At 35.9% G+C, this 16,633-nt stretch overlaps 1 protein-coding gene across 45 annotated transcripts in view; it reads right to left on the reverse strand.

Moving 5' to 3' along the window:
* Window positions 1-299: 299 nt before the first annotated feature.
* rims1a (regulating synaptic membrane exocytosis 1a) overlaps window positions 300-16,633 on the reverse strand; it is a 113,501-nt gene continuing 97,167 nt past the window's right edge. For 44 of the 45 annotated variants that reach the window (XM_069179736.1, XM_069179738.1, XM_069179744.1 and 41 more), the window contains 6 exons: window positions 11,939-12,159; window positions 6,062-6,206; window positions 4,440-4,552; window positions 3,956-4,057; window positions 3,564-3,703; window positions 300-2,714 (listed from right to left, as the gene is read on the reverse strand). In XM_069179736.1, coding sequence (XP_069035837.1) covers window positions 2,496-2,714; window positions 3,564-3,703; window positions 3,956-4,057; window positions 4,440-4,552; window positions 6,062-6,206; window positions 11,939-12,159 — 940 coding nt within the window. In that variant the 3' untranslated portion in view covers window positions 300-2,495. The remainder of the gene's footprint in view (window positions 2,715-3,563; window positions 3,704-3,955; window positions 4,058-4,439; window positions 4,553-6,061; window positions 6,207-11,938; window positions 12,160-16,633) is intronic. The other variant, XM_069179737.1, reaches the window with a different exon arrangement.

Genomic DNA, 16,633 nt, shown 5'->3' on the forward strand with positions numbered 1-16,633 from the left:
GCTGTAATCTGCGTGGGAGGTGAACTAACTTGCTGTTACAGATGTTCTCTAATATTTGTCAGGGCAGTATACATTTATCCAAATGGATATTTTGTGTATATGCTGAGAGAGTCTTGATGTCCATCTTTAATTAAGCCAAAGGGGATTCTCTTCAGTATAAGAGTTAAGTATGATGGAGGCACTGTTTCACAAAAAGAAAAAAACAGAAACCCATTTAGGGGAAGACGCTAATTTCACTTCAATACATCAGAATCACACTTTGCAAGATAAAAAAAAATAAACTTATGAAAGTTGCAAAATTAATTTTCTTCCACACAATCTTTTATTTGTAAATAATAAAAATGAACTTTTTATATAAAACATACACGAGTCATTTGAGCCACATCTGTAATACAAACAAGAAATGTTGCAGTGAATACTTTTTTTTCTCTCTCTTTGTTTCAGTGGAACACAATTGTAAACAATCAGCATTTTTCAATAATACTGACAAAGTAAATGAATCAGCCTCACTGGACATGAAAAGTAAACTTTATTAAACATGTTTACATGACATGAGTTGGAAGTTCATTTAAAAGCACAGGGGAGTGTTCAGACAACGGTTTTGAATAGAAAGATAGCATCCAATTACCAGGAATCTAGCTTGGCCATTGTTTTTTAAAACAATAAAATCGAATAGGGCACCAATGCTTCAGTTCTTCCTGCTCAGCAGGTCCAGTAGTGATTAACCTTGATTGCCCTGCAGAATAAACGGCAAATTTGTCCTGGACAGTTTGTTAATAACAGACAATCACATGGTGCAGGCAGTACATCTTATATATATAAATATATATAATTAAAATCTTGTTTGTACACAGTTTTCTACATCTGTTACAGCCCCACAGTAGGAATCTACACCAAGATATTTAGTAAGAAGGGGGTATGGTCAATACTACGTCACTTTTCCCATAGGGTTAAAAAAACAAAAAACAAAAATATTCTTCTATAGACATTGAGCACCAGAATGAAGGACACAATCTGGATTGAGCTGTGCAAAATGTCTATATGTGAAATGAATGGCTTTAGTTTCTTGGTTATCTTTTTATAATAAGTACGAGCAAACTGTACAAGTACATGCAACATACAAGCTGGTCTATGTGGAACTAACACACATATTTATTTAAGTAACTTTTTTTTTGTTTTGTTTTACAAAATGTGCATGCGGCTTTGAACAGTTCCAGAGTCATGCTGCTCTACTTGATCATAAAATAAAATGACCGCTTTAAGAATGAGAGGAAATGGTATCCTTGCACCTGCACAGTCTGCAGTCTTTTTTGTCACATTTACAGAAATGCACAAGGGAATTTCGTTTGATTTAGTTTTGAAAATCAAGGCAAAGAGGAAATGAAATGGACAAAACGCAAATTGAAATTTGGCTTCTTTTGTCGAAAAAGTTTAACTTTTTGCAGTAAAAAAATCAAGCTTTTGTGCTTGCATTAATTTCAAAATAATGTCAACTAAAGTCTGATAAAAACATTAACGTGTGCAGGGCATCTCACTGAAAGTCAGTGGAACCAAACAAATTATACCATGCTCTAACCAGGGCAAACAGAGGTGTCGAAAGTGACACATATTCAAACAGCCTGGGTACAGCTCAAAGTGTCATATGCTAACCCCTTGTATTGGTCAACATCCTGGGAAGTCAAATATATATTTATACAGGCAGGACTGAATTTAACTTATTTAGGATTCAACAAAGAGAACTGCATTACAAGTTAACATTTTACCGTTGAAATTAAGACAGAAACTGCTTTTCAACAGTCCCCAGCATCATTTGCAGAGAGATTGCTTCAGAACTTTTGTTTTCCATGCAAAACATCAGAGAACATAAAAACCTTTATTCATAATGCAAACGTGTGCCTGTATACAAAAGAAAAAGGAAAGGAGCAGCATGTAGATGCTGCTGTAAACTGCTTTCAAGGGGTAGACGAACCAGAACTGGGAACCAGCGCTGTCCAGAAAGTGGGGAAGGTTTTGCTGACAGACACTGTCTTGGAATGCTCTTAGAGGCTACTGCCCTTTTCAAGGGCTTTGGTTACATGAAAGAAGTGCAGAACAGGGGCACCACAGCAGCGAATAAACACTGATTACAGCTTCAGCAGACGTGTGGGCAAAATTTCCTTCTCTCTCAAAAGGACTCAAAGGTCTTCCAGTTAGATTTTTTTAAGCTGCAATATTAACTCAGTTCTCAAACGTTACAAATTAAAACAGACTCACACTGGCCTACTAGCATCTACATGGTGGTTATTTTTTCTGCCAATTATAAGCAGCATTGTCTTTTTAATTTTTTTTTTCAATTTTTGCAACAGCCCTCTTTCTTAAAAAAATGTACTACTGGCAAAAACAACAGGAGTGATTGTCTGGCTCCAACAAAGCTTTAATCGTGTTTTTGTCTGGTTCTGATTGATATCCTGTTTTTTTTTTTGTTGTTATGTCAACGTGGATTTCCTCTAAGTTCACTAGGATCGGATGCAAGGAGGTCCGGTTGAGCTTTCAAGAGATGACTGGGAAGCCCGGCGAGTAAGGGGTGCTAACGTGGGATCCACCAGGGATGAAGGTGGAAAAAGTTTGTACCAGCCAATCACTGTACTGGATAATTCCAGCTCCTCCAACAGAATCTGAGCAACGCCCATAAAACATTTGTGGTCCATGCGCCCATAATCTCCCCAGACTATTACCTGGTGATGAAGAAAAACACGCAATGTCAGTGGCATGGGCATTAAATAAGCCAGCGATATTTTAATGAGACTTGTAAAAAGGCTCAATGCTAATTAAGTAAAAGCATATTCCTTCTTCAGTTCCATATAACCCCCAGCAAGATATAAAAGTAACACTTGAAAGTGCACCCTACTCAATGCCTCTGTACCAGATGTTCTAAAAGGTAATACCATAAGAAAGATTAAAAAAAAACATTTTTCTAATTGCCTTTGCTTTACCTGACAAAGTAAACATGAAAAACAATAGGGCATAACTAGGGCACAGATTTGTAGGACAAGTGTTTGCCTTTATCTAGGGAAAATAATTACGAAGAATTATGTTGCAGTATGTTGCTCTACCACAGTAGATATATTGTAAGTCTCAGTTTAGATTTTGTTTTGCATCAGTCTGAGCCACTCTATTAGTCACTTGTGGCTGGGATTCCCAAAGCAGCAAAGCATAAATGGCTCAGCAACACCAGGGCTGAGTGGTCTTGAGAGGTCTTGAGGAAATCTTGTGACGTTGTCAGAGATGCTGTGTGCTAGACGTACTGTATTATCAAGGAGGTTTAATTCTAACTGGTCCAGGCATCAGGATCAAAGTAACAACAGCAAGCAGATAGCTCTGATAGGACATATTCCAGCGGGAGACATGTCCAATCCTCCTCTCACATGAGTTGTCGGAGGGGTCTACTGCGATACAAGGCTGATTAACAATTGATCATTTCACTTTGGGTGATGTAGGGGTGTGATGCAAAAAATAATTGCCATTGTACATCTACAGACAGATTATAGAAAAGCAGTAATTTCAGAAATGTATATTCCACTTACCTGTAGAACTTTACCCTGTGGGCTTTCTTCAAAAAGCAGTGATTGCTGGTATAATGGATCAAGTGTTTTCCGTGCAATCTTTGTTTTCTTTTTGGCTATGCATGCTCCGTTCTCCAGAAGATAAACTTTAACATATGGAGCTGGAAAAGCAAGAGATAAGGCGTGATAAAACTCACTGACGTTTCTGTCTCTGGATCAACACTCAGACACGCGCAACATTCTCCAGATCTAATACCCAAATCTTGAGATAGTCATGAGTAAAAATCCTAAATGAAGTACCTAGCTACTGAAGTACCAGTGTGAAAAGAATTAGTGTTTTGAATAAATATGCTAACTCTATAACCAAGACAACTCTACTTACAACCATTATATTTTTTTGCTACATCACTCACCAGGAAGAGATTTGGAACCTGGTTTCGGTGTTAGGCCACGTGCTCTGATAACTTCTACTTCTAACTGCCCTTTCTTGTCCATCATTCCAATCTGAATATCGCCTGAGAACAAGAAAAATCAATAAATAGTGATTAACCTGAAGAAAAGGACTGAAACTGAGGTGGGGTCAGAGTAATTAAAGAGGAAAGTAGAAACCCTGCTAAATACAGCTTGATATATCACATTTTTTCAGAGGTTGCCGAGTAACACAATTTCCTTTAACATTATTACAACTGCCAAGGCAGAATGGTGACAGAACTGCGATTAGAACACGTACTGTACATCCACATCTTCCTGGTTTTATTATATCGATCTCTTTTTAAAACATAAACTCTTATTTCTCATCAGTTTTAACAAACTTGTTCATTTGTTGTTGTTTTTTTGGGGGAGTTCAGAGAGTGCTGCTGCCAGTATGAATCCCTATGAAAGAAACCAAACCCTTACCCATGGCAGGTGTGGCGAGAGTCTGTCGACCAACCAGCTGCGCTGGGCCCAATCCATCAAGAAAATCGCTGAACTGGCTGTCAGCTCCTAATCTCATCCCTGAGAATATTAAACTATACAAAGATGCATGGATTAAAAAGACTGAAACCAAAGAACAGACACCTGGCAAGAGTATTTGTCCCTGCAAGCGCTTTCCTGCTTGATCTTGCTTGTTGCTCTTCAATTGTATTTTAATCATGTTCAATGATGCAATGTGAAATGGTTTGAGATTGTAAAATCAACATATCTTTAGAAAATGGTTTAAATGTTAAGACCTAGAGACAGATACTGTATGGATCACTAGTCAAACCTCTTTTTGAAACTCATGAAACCAACTATTTAAAGAAGACAAGTAGACTGAAAACATATTCTGCTTTTAAATAAGTAAAGCAAAACTCTCTTTTGTGAAGCACACATACTTTCCATTACCTAATCCCTTCAGGAATGCCAGATGGAGATGCCATTTCAACGATTCAATATGTACGTATTCATGAGACCCTTTCTATTAATCACCCTGTAATTAGATGAAATACGTATGGAGTCCAGATCCACTTTGCCATATATCAATGAAAGAAATTTTGAGTGGCAGTATTACTGTTACCTTCCAACATTTTCTTGATTAAAACCATTGATGCTATTTTTGGATTGACAGATTCTGAGACTACTACAGTAGGTAGCCTTTAAACTAAGGAGGGATTTGGAACAAAGTGGCATAAAATACAATGGGGGACTGAATAAAACTACTTAAATACATGAGATGATGGATCTTTGATTTTTTATTTTTTATTTAAAAATCAGTTACATTAATTCAACAAAATTCTTAAACTCATGAGACAACACACTTCTATGAGTATCAACTGGTTTTAACTGTGCATATTCCTTTAAAAAAGCTACTGGCATTAAAAGTTTAGTTTCTAACAGCATATAGAAGGGAGTCATTAATAAACCATATTCTGGTACTCTGGAATTCCCAATGTACAATTATATAAGTAAACTTCAAAGGATTTTTCACTGTACTGTGCATAATTATCTATTGAAAGTATACAACTAAACTTCTGACCTTTAATTTAAAAGGAATCTATCATTTATTTAAGTTTCATCTTGATTTCTCTTGTCCGGGACAGCTATACTGATAAGGAATGTTAATATTATAGAGGACTGGCTTGTTCTAAGATTCTAAGAGAAATTATTAAGATTTTGTACAGATGGTAAGAATTTGACTACATTATGGAGGCTATATTTTTCAAGATGTTGAAGCTATACTACAGTAACTGTAGCTCCCATACAAGAAAAGTTTGTCTACCAGGACTTCTGGTAATGGGCATGACTTTAATAAAAAAACATGTCAACATGAACAAATTAACCCACCTTTCAACAACCTTTCAGTCACACTATAAGGTCATAAGGTGTGAGCAGATACTGCAGTACAAAGAATGTTTGTTGAAGGAATAGCTCTGAGGTATCAGATAGAACCATTTTCACTTGACAGTCTCTACTATATTTACTACTGTTCCAAACTATAACGGAAAATATCTATTCAGTTCAGAATAGTGACACTGAATAGTGGCTGAACTCATACTCACTTCCCCTCTGAACTGTAGCTGTTCATGCTTCCATCTGTGGACTCACGACTGGCCTGGCGAGCCATTGCATTCCTGGGATACTCTACTGCCATGCCCGTTTCCTGGCTTCTTTGAATCTGACTTTTCAACTTCTTATTGGCAGCTTCTGAAAGCAAACACACCTCATAAAGCAACCGGTTTTCATTCAAATACTGTGTATTAGATTTCTGATACATACAGTACTGTACAACCCAAAGTCCGAACGTGACTGACAAAATAGGCTTTTGTAACACTGAATTGAAAATCCAAGGCTTCTGGATTATACTTGCTTATTCCACTTGAACTTTACAAATATTAAGTTTTGGTAACATTTTATTTGAATGTCATTGCTAAATAATCCCTTCATATCTGATACACAATACATTTTAATCCCATGCATAACGCTTTATACTTTAGGTACATGCGCAAATAAAATACTGTGTACATGAGAGGTCGTGACATTTGTTTTTGCGTAATGTATAGCACTTGGTACTATGCAACAGCTTTGCAGAAATGCACACCCAGCCACACCGCAAATTTATAACACCATGATAAAATACTTCTCAGGCTAAATAGTTTTCATAGCTGGGGCAAGTGTCAATGCACTACAATGCAACACAATTCCACATCTTTGAAACAAACTTCATAAATTGTTCCCTTTTCACATCAGGTGGGAATTTTAACATGACCTGTCCTCCCACCCTCCTTAACTGCCATTAGCACCTTTCATTAGTTCACCCACCCATTTCTCTCCCTCATTTCCAATCTCTCTCCCTTTCTCCATTAAAAAGGGGCTCCCGACATTTTCTTTCCCACTCTCTTTTCTTTTCAGTGTATAATTGACCTCTAGTTATATTATGGCTGCACCTCAACTACAGCATTTTTAGAAGAGTATTTTCAGCTTTATGCAGGGGCATTTTAAAGACAAACTAACTCTGTCTTAATGGTATTTCAATGTGAGTTTTTCTTTAATTCTAGAACAATAATGTGCTGTTTTGTTCACTCTTTAATTGATAAATAAAAACTATAAAACCCAATATTTGTTACCAATAGATAATACTGAGAAAGAAATTAAGCAACGTCAGAAAGATGTTTTCAAGATAACAAAGATCACAGTATATAGCACTGTCTTTATCTGAAAATAAAGACAGTTAGTTATAGTGAGCCATTTATATTTTGACAAGGAAGACCAACTTTTCTTTGCTTCAGCAAACTGTTTTGCCATTGTGTGGTTTATTTAGACCTTGTCAAAACTGCCAAGCTGACATCACTGAAGCTCTTACTGAGCCCATCAGCAAACAGCATAAAAAGACCACCTGCTATGGGCAATAGAGTTTATGAAAAGCTGATTTACTGCAAAAAGCTGCTGCAGCTGCAGCTTGATTTACTGTATCATCCACCTGCTTTCAAGATATTATTCAGAGGTTTGGATGAAAAAGAATCAAGTATTATTTTTTTGAAAGTAAATTTATTAAACATAAATAGGCTGATCTTAAATACATTGTACTTTAAAGGGTATCAAAGTACGACTTCAAAGACTTTAGTTCACATTACATTTGATTACGTTCTGAGGATGATCAGTACCTGACAAACGCTGAGCCCACACCAGCCAAGTCCAGCAATGAATGCACAACATTTCATTCTTTAGTGTCAGCAGATACTACCTGACCGTTTGTTTTCATTTTCTTTTAGTTGGAGCCAAGACCATTTTGGATTTTTTACAATTCAAAAGTACTCTGTATTTCTCATATCCTCACACAGCATTACCAACCTGTGACAGATTCACTTTTACGGCACAAGATTCCCTTCTATAAATGTCAGATTTTATGTAAAATAGAACTGCAGTATTCATCGTTCTAGCAGGCTGGAAGTTACAGATAGTGCTTTGATCATACTGTCATCTCTGAACAACCCCCTATAACACAAGTCCATTAAAGAATGTTTTGATTCCAAAGTCATTTTTCTTCTCTGTGGCTTCACTTTCAATCTAATTTTTCGCATACCTATCAATTATAATGGAAAATATCCCATGAGATAATAAATAAATGCAACAATGACTACATCTATACTCTTTGTTATAATTAACAATGTACTGTATGAATTCTGATGCTGTACACATTATAATTTTTCATCAAAACAGTTTAGCTTATATTATATATTAGAGACTTATTGATTTGATAGCAACATACTGTTACATTATTATCACATTTTTAAAATAGACTGCAAAAGATACAAAAACCCTTTTCAAGCTATATGTGATTATTTCATTGTACTGATAAAATACCATTCAGCAAATCTTTGACCACGGTGCCTACATGATGCCTTATCTTGTCACAACAATGTGTCAAACTAGATACTGGGCATCTATCAAGGTATTTGGCCAAATACTGCTTCCTTCTGAGCCATCAGTCTATGTCATCTTCCTGAAAGCATGGTTATTTATGAGCAATGATGCATTTGATTCTTTGAGCTGGAAATAATGATGCTTTCAGACAGCTCTCTATAAGGCACATTATCAAGCTACAGATGCAGTTCCACAATCGGCTTTAGCTCCAAACCGAATTTGGTTTTATGAGAGCCCAATTGCTTCCAGTGTCTTGCATGAGAGGTTCAAATGTGTAGAAATTCATCATTTAAATTGAAACTGCAGGCTGTGTGCAATTTTTAATTTAATAACACCCTATTATTTTTGCCTTGATAATCCTAATAAAAGTTCTGATAATTGTCTTATTTTCTAACTGGTAAAGCTGTGATACTGTACCTTTATTTCACAGTCTACATTTTGTATTTTCTCTTTAATTAAAAATAACATTTTAGCACAAAGTTACTAACCATCCTTATATATATTATGCCTCCTCTTATCAAACTTTACTTTTATTTAAAAAACTGGAGACTGTTTATTGGACTTGCATGATATGGTCCCTTTTTCAGAAATTTAATTTGGATAACCACAGCTGTGTTAGGCTTTCTCTTCTTTGTCTCGTGTCAAACCCAGCTTCCTCTCTTCAAGTGAAAAGCAGCTTCTGAACAGTTATTTGTCTCTAAAGTATGGTAAAGACATACAGTAAAATAAGCATTTCGAATTTCTACTTACAAATCTGAAACCTTCAATATTGATCCACTGAGACCCTCTTTAATCAACAAACACTATTCTCTTTCTATACTGCTATAAAACACAAGTTAATTTAGAAAAAGTAGATTTAAGCGATTGAAATGGACTGGGGACGTCAAGCAAAGAATGTTATTTGTTGAAAAAAAAACAATCCCATATAAGGTATCTCTTGCAAGACAGCAGTACTGGAATACATTGCTATCAGCTGTAGTAAATTCCTTTGCTCAGCAGTTGCTTTGTTTGCTATCATTCAGCCTGACAACATTAAAAATTGCTTTGAATACTTATTTTCAGCAGTGTCCTAGCTCACAATGTTTGTTCTGCAATTGAAAGATCATTTTCCTCTGTTTAATACATGTAATTATCATCAAATCGGAATTCACTAGCTGATTTACTTTTCAAATTACAAGTAAAAGGCCCTTTGAATTGTAAGGGAAATTTCAGTTTGCTGTTCTTCAAGTTTTGGGAACATTATAATATTAATTTGGTTTTAGGCACACAAAAAAATCCAGACAGGATTACAAAATTACCAAAGTGGGAAACCAACATATGTGGGTTTTATTGATAACAGTTGCCAAAAAAGAACATGTTTTTCCTGCTTATTGGAGTGGAGAGTGAGAAAAGAACCGTATGTTTAGTGGCGTACACTCATCAGTTCTCAAATGTAATAAACAACAGCACTGCTCCAGACTGTCAGAGAACAATGCAGTTCCTTTCTTGGCTTTGCCAGAATATAACATAATATCTACTGTAGGAGGATCAGGATGATTTTATATTTCTACTTTTTATGACAGAAAAAAGTGACAGGATCTCTATTTTACTTTGACGTCATACAACTCTATAAGTTTCATGTTAGTAACATTGTTAAATTAGAAGGTACTGGATGGAAAAAATAAATAACACCGAAAGACTGATCAGGTGCACTTTTTTATTTATTTTTTAAAGAAACATCAGCTTTAGCAGGAAGCAAAGTGGTGGAACTTGGGTGTGCAGCGCAAAACTGTGGAGCAAGAGAAGAAATAGCACTGCAGACACTAAATTTGTAAAACAGAACAAGCATTTAGATTTCTGAAAAATATTAACCAGCTGGGTTTCTAATGTTATAATAACAGTTGATATGCTTCACAAAGCTCTGTAGCTAGGCAATAATTCAAACTGAAAGTTGTGAGAAGACACATAAAGGAGAAACATGCTAGAATTCCTACAATTTGCTGAGAAGGCAGAAGACATTTTAGTCCAGAATCATCCCTTATATAAATGTATAGTGTTATGTTTTTTTTTCCCTACACTGATTTTGTATTTTAACATGCAGAATATGTCATTTATACCGTATCTCATGCTGTTTTATTACTTGCATAGCAGCATACCATACAACGATATTGCAGTGATTCCTAATATCAGTCCAAATATGTTCCAAATTTCTATATGAACTCTTTCACATCATTGTATTATTCATCCAAAAATGCAGTGAAATGAATGAAGTGAATAAGAACAACAATTAATTCCTTTGTCTCAGAATATATGAAATTATAGGTTTTATGAAAAGATCATACTTTACAGCAAAGTCCTAAATGCACAAACTTCTTTTTTCTCATCCAAAAGCAATAAATTAACGATAATATTTGCTTACCTTCAATTTTTGAGTTACAGTATAAGATTGCCTTTGATACTGTACAGACTACAGCGTCTTTCAATGTGAAGCCTTTGCAAGCTTGAGTTCCTTACACCTTCTTTTGTCAATTTCTTAACAAAGAGTGTCCCTTTAGGCCTTGTACATCTAACTGGCTTTTATGTTCCATGCAAAAAAAAATCCATAGTCTGAGTGCAGCAGGGGTTCTTTTCTGACAGATTGCATTCCCTTTCACAATAACCTCTCGACCTTTTTTCTTCTTATTTTTTACACTACTCAGAATATAATCTTTACTTCTCATTTCACGATAAGGATAAAAAGAAAAGTGTTTTAAGGTTAACTAAATTGTTAAATGTTTAATTATGCAATTTATAGGAACTGTCAAGGAAAAGTCATTTTTATCCGACTTCCTCTGTGCATCTTTATCTTATTAGATTGCAAACTGTGTGACTCACATACAGTACCAGTACAGAACCTCAGTACTCAATAAACTTGGACAGAAAGAACATTTTGAACCCCTTTTTCTAACCTCAAAAAACACCAGAAATAGAACCTTCCTGGTGTTGTCCAAGGGTAAACCACTTTACACAGATCTATGAGAAAATGGATTAGCATGCCTTAGTTTCAGGAAACTTTCCTGAAGAAAGTTATTTTTCCCCACGTTTCCTACAAGCTCAACATCCGCTGACTCAAAGCCATGTCCAGTGAATGAAAATGTAAAGCCAAAAATGTAAAACATGAATTTAAAACCAACAAAAATCAATATAACTTTGCTGTAAGTCCACAGTATAGCAAGATGGAAGATGTTATAAATATGCAACAATAGCATACTGTATATCGCAATCATTCTTAAAAAAGAGGGAGAGCAAAAAGAAATAATGTCAAGAGAAAGATATTTATATAATGAACTGCAACACACCTTGTGCAACATGTGCATTAAAGCTTGTAAAGTATTACAAGCTTTAATGCACATTAAAATTAATTGCAAGATACGTCTGCTATTTAATATGGTTTAATACAATCATACTAACAAGTTCCAGCAGAAAGCCAAGTAACACCAGAGAAGAACTTCCTTTCCCCTGGCAGTTTAGGGTTCAGACAGCTCCAGCCTGCTTACCCGTTTGGCTGAGCTGGGATGTGCTTCTGCTCCTCCGCGATGGCAGACCCACAATGGCTACCACCCTGGCGCTCAGGCTGGACCGGCGCTGTTTTCCCCCTGTCCCGACGGTCCCGATGGCCGTGTCCGACTGGCTGCCATCGTTCCTCTCCAGGTTGTAGATCTCCCCGCTCACACTTGTGCTCTTCATCATGCTCCTCCCAGAAGGCCGCATCTGTCTGCTGCACATTTTAGAAGGGAATGGACTGTTTTTAAAATCAGGGCAAACAGAAATAAAAGACAGACAAGTGGCAAGACGAGACAATTTCATATCGGGAAACGGACTGCGTGTCTGTCTGGTCTGCAGCTTTGAGTGGATGTTATTACAGAGCTCAACTATAACGATATCGGTACAGTCGGGTCTGGGTGGGAGAAAGGGCATGCAGACATACAGCATATTCTTCCTGCATGTTCCTCACAGAAAGTCCTGTTTTTTTAATCTTAGTGAATACTAACACGTTGTAAGAGTTCCTTACACTTATATAGCACTTTTCTGGACACACCATTCAAAGCGCTTTACAGGTAATGGGGACTTCCCTCCACCACCACCTGGATGATGCGACGGCAGCCATAGTGCACCAGAACGCTCACCACACTCATCTCTCAGTGGGGAGGACAACAGAGTGATGAAGCCAGTTCAGAGATGGGGATTATTAGGAGGCCATGACTGGTAAAGGGCAGGGAGAAATTTGCCCAGGACACCGGGGTAAAACCCCAACTCTTTTTGAGAAATGCCCTGGGATTTTTAATGACCACAGGACCTCGAGTCAGGACCATGGCTCTACATCTCATCTGTAGGACAGCGCCTTTTCACAGTATAGTGTCCCCGTCACTATACTGTGGCATTAGGATCCACACAGACTGGGGGTGAATGTCTCCTACTGGCCCCACTAACACCTCTTCCAGCAGCAAACCTAGTTTTTCCCAGGAGGTCCACCATCCAGGTACTGACCAGGCTCATACCTGCTTCCCTTCCGTGGGTTGCCAGTTGTGAGATGAGGGGTGATATGGCTGCTGGCTAATAAAATGTTTAAAAGTCAAAGTATGAAGGTTCTAAAATGAATAGGCTGAAAGTCTTTTGGAGCTACTGTATCAAATCAATACAGTGTGAGATTTCCTTTTTGTTTTTATTACCCATGGAAAGCCTTTTTGTTGATCTTTGAGTTCTGGAGCATGATACACACTTCACATTTGGAAAAAAAAGTAATCAATATGTTTCCTTCATGTGTCCAATATTCACTTATGTACCTGCCGACAACCTAAATATAACTCTTACAAGCTCAAACGTATTTCAGTTATTATGGGGGATATATGTTCATTATACATTTTTTAAAACTACATACATTAAAAAATAAATAATTAGAATGATGATAATTGACTCAAATAATATGTCAGCATACATTAGTAAAATAACATTGTCAAGTTGATTTCTGTAAAACTTACTTGTGAGTTTATAGTGCATATTTACATTGTGGCATTTCAAAACACACATTTCCTGAGCATTTAATGACAATGCCTAAAAAAACTTTGAAATACAAAAGTAAAAAAATCTAGAAAAAAAAACAATAATTTCATTTCAGAATAATTCCCCATATGAAAATAGAAATACTTATTTCTGTTTGCTGTGTATTTCAAGAAATAATGCAAGCCCCATATAAAACCCAATGTTCAACTCTTTAAAGGTTGAAGGGCTTGAGGTGATGACATGATCTTGTAGATTCCATCTTTAAGCCTTAAAGTCATTCATTACTTGTCTAATAACTGCCACCATATATCACTTACTACTGGTTTCTCAAATGCTATTTAGAACTGCAACAGCATATTTACCCAGCATTGGGATCAACAGTAACCACTAGCATAGTACTGTAAGTGATTTTTAAAATATTTAACCTTAACACAGTTTTTAAAATAAAATGGTGTCCTTTATTTGTTCTAACATTTAGTCTTCTTTAAGAACTCCTATGCTCTCACTTGAATAGCCCATTAAAGCTTTACAGCAGATAACCAATACAATAGCAACCTTTTGTTGAGTAGAACCTTATGACCATTGTATTGATCAGGGAAACTGTACTGGGACTATTAAAAGAAGTACAAATCCAATGTCCAATAATCTGTCATACAAGAGACTCATTTAACACAATACCTCATCTTTACGTATAAGGCTTTCCTATATAGTGATATTTCACCTGGAACCCATTAACAATACACACAATGTAATTTCCTGAAGCAATATTTGTACCATACACATACTGATATTTCACTTATTCATTCTTCACATGTCATCTGCATCAGTCATCTCTATTGATCAATGATTGCATCCTGCTATATGTTTTTTGGAACAGTATGGACAAATGCAATTAAAGACATTCTAAGAGCATAGTAAAACAAAACAATAGACTTTCATATAGATATGCATCAATCTATATTTCAGCACCTTATCCAATTAACATTAGAACATCTAAACATCCACTCCAGTATATTTGGGAGTGTAGATGATAGATAAATTATACAGTAGCACTGACAGAGATATTTGTCAGCACTTCCACCCAAAACTGGAGTGGTTAACTGCTTGACTGAAATACAGTGTAAACAGTACAGGTATAGATTTGTTTTTATTTCCATGTGTTTAAATAAGTGAACACCTTTGACATTTAATGACATGATTAATTGAAAATGCAACTGAAAACATGAATAAATATATACAACACAGAGGTCAACTGTCGTTTGTAATGGCACATCACTATATCTAACATTATTGATTAGAATTCTAGTAATAAATCCGCCTGTTAATGTTATATTGCTTTTTGTCTGGGAGCGCAAAGAAATGCCTTAAAATGGATTAATTGAAAGTAAGGCAGACAAAAAACCACTCACCAGTTCTGTGTTTTGTATCCAAATCATCCAACACAGTGAAATCTACATTTTAAAAGTATACCAATACCATTGTTGCACTGATGTTTGACTTGAGACAGCCCCAACAAAACCAGACTTCTCTCAGCATGCAGCATGCATTTCTATTTCATTGTAAGAAATAGCGCAGTGTCTTCTAGTCGCTGTGTGTTCACTTCTGCACAAAAACTGGGGTACCTAAGCTTCTCACGGTGCCACTGGCCTTTAGCTGTATGGTAGCTGTGACTGGAAAGGATGCCTTCCTCTCCAACGGTGCTATGCAGAATTCTGTTGTGGTTCTCAGCCCCTGTGGCATTCCTTTTTAACAAGGTATCTCATGAATACTAATAGACTCCAAAGTAGTTTAGACTTGAACTAGATAATGCAATAACATATCCTTGCTACTCCTTTGCATTAATTATGACACAAGATCTGGAAGTTGGCAGACCATGCAGATTTTACAAAGAGAACAGAACTACAAATGATCATTTTCTAAGCGAATGGTGTGTGATAAACCATTTTATTCTAATAAGGAGGTGGCTATGGGTTACTGCCACTTTTTTTAAGAATCACATCATGTTTTTCTTTTTCTCACAGTAATATCCTGAAAAATAAATAGGAAAATAATTTTAGGTCCTCTGATTATTAACTAATGTCATGTCTTTATTGCTGGAAAGTGTAAGGACGATACTGGGACAGGTGGTAATACCATGACTGTCTGTTTTTTCATTTCTGCTGGGGGGATCCAGCAGCTACAGTACTTCTCCAATATGAGAACTCATGTGGCTGTAAGCGGTCAATAGTTTAGCTTTAAGCAAGGGTCACCTAGGAAGATTTGAATATATGAACTGTGACACAAAAAATCCTAAATTAAATAAAGGTAGAATGTTTAAAGTAAAGAAGAATGATTTAATTTTAAATCTTTCAATGTCTTCCAAACACTTCAGATACTAAGGATTAGTTTTAACACTGATGTTGCTATAAAATGTTGCTATTATCAAAAGCAACATTTTGATACATGTTGCTGCATGTATCAAAAATTGACTTTTAAATAACACTGACCATGTGTACTCATATTCTTGTAGTGTAGTGAACTGTTCAAATTAACAGTGCTTGATTTTTAAATAATAACTAAGTGTTAATACAATAAGCTTTAAAACCAATTGGCAGTTATCAGAAAGGAAGATTTCTCTATTTTTATGGAAGTTCTACCAGAAAACCTAATTTTTTCACACTAGATTTTTGATTGAAGATCGATGCCTTGCAAGATTAATCACATTTCAATCTATATTTATTTGTCATGGAAGGCATTTGTTCTTAATGAAGTAGTCTGGAGAGCATATGCCAATGGAAAATCTATTTACTGGCAGTATTTTGCTCTTCAAGGCTCTGTACTGCCAAACAGTAGTACTTCAAATTCCTTAAGGATAGAAACAATAATTTAATCCATTTTGTGACAGATTACAAGAAACAATAAGCTAAGCAAAAAAAATATTGCTTTTACATTGTGTTTGTTCTATTAATGAACACCATACAATAAAGAAAAGGCTTCAAGTTGTTGTTCAAATTAAATGAATTTGATTCACAAGCCCAAAATGGACTGAAAACTTTCTAAATGTTATTTTAGGCTCTGACATATGACACATACTGTATGTCATGTACAATATATAACAAATGATGTAATACAGTCTATTATAAAGTATAAAATACAAGAAAAACACACTTCCTGATACAGCATGTCACAATTGGAAGTTCATAATATGACAT

Source organism: Lepisosteus oculatus, chromosome 17 (genome assembly GCF_040954835.1).
Source record: "Lepisosteus oculatus isolate fLepOcu1 chromosome 17, fLepOcu1.hap2, whole genome shotgun sequence".
NCBI lineage: Eukaryota > Metazoa > Chordata > Actinopteri > Semionotiformes > Lepisosteidae > Lepisosteus > Lepisosteus oculatus.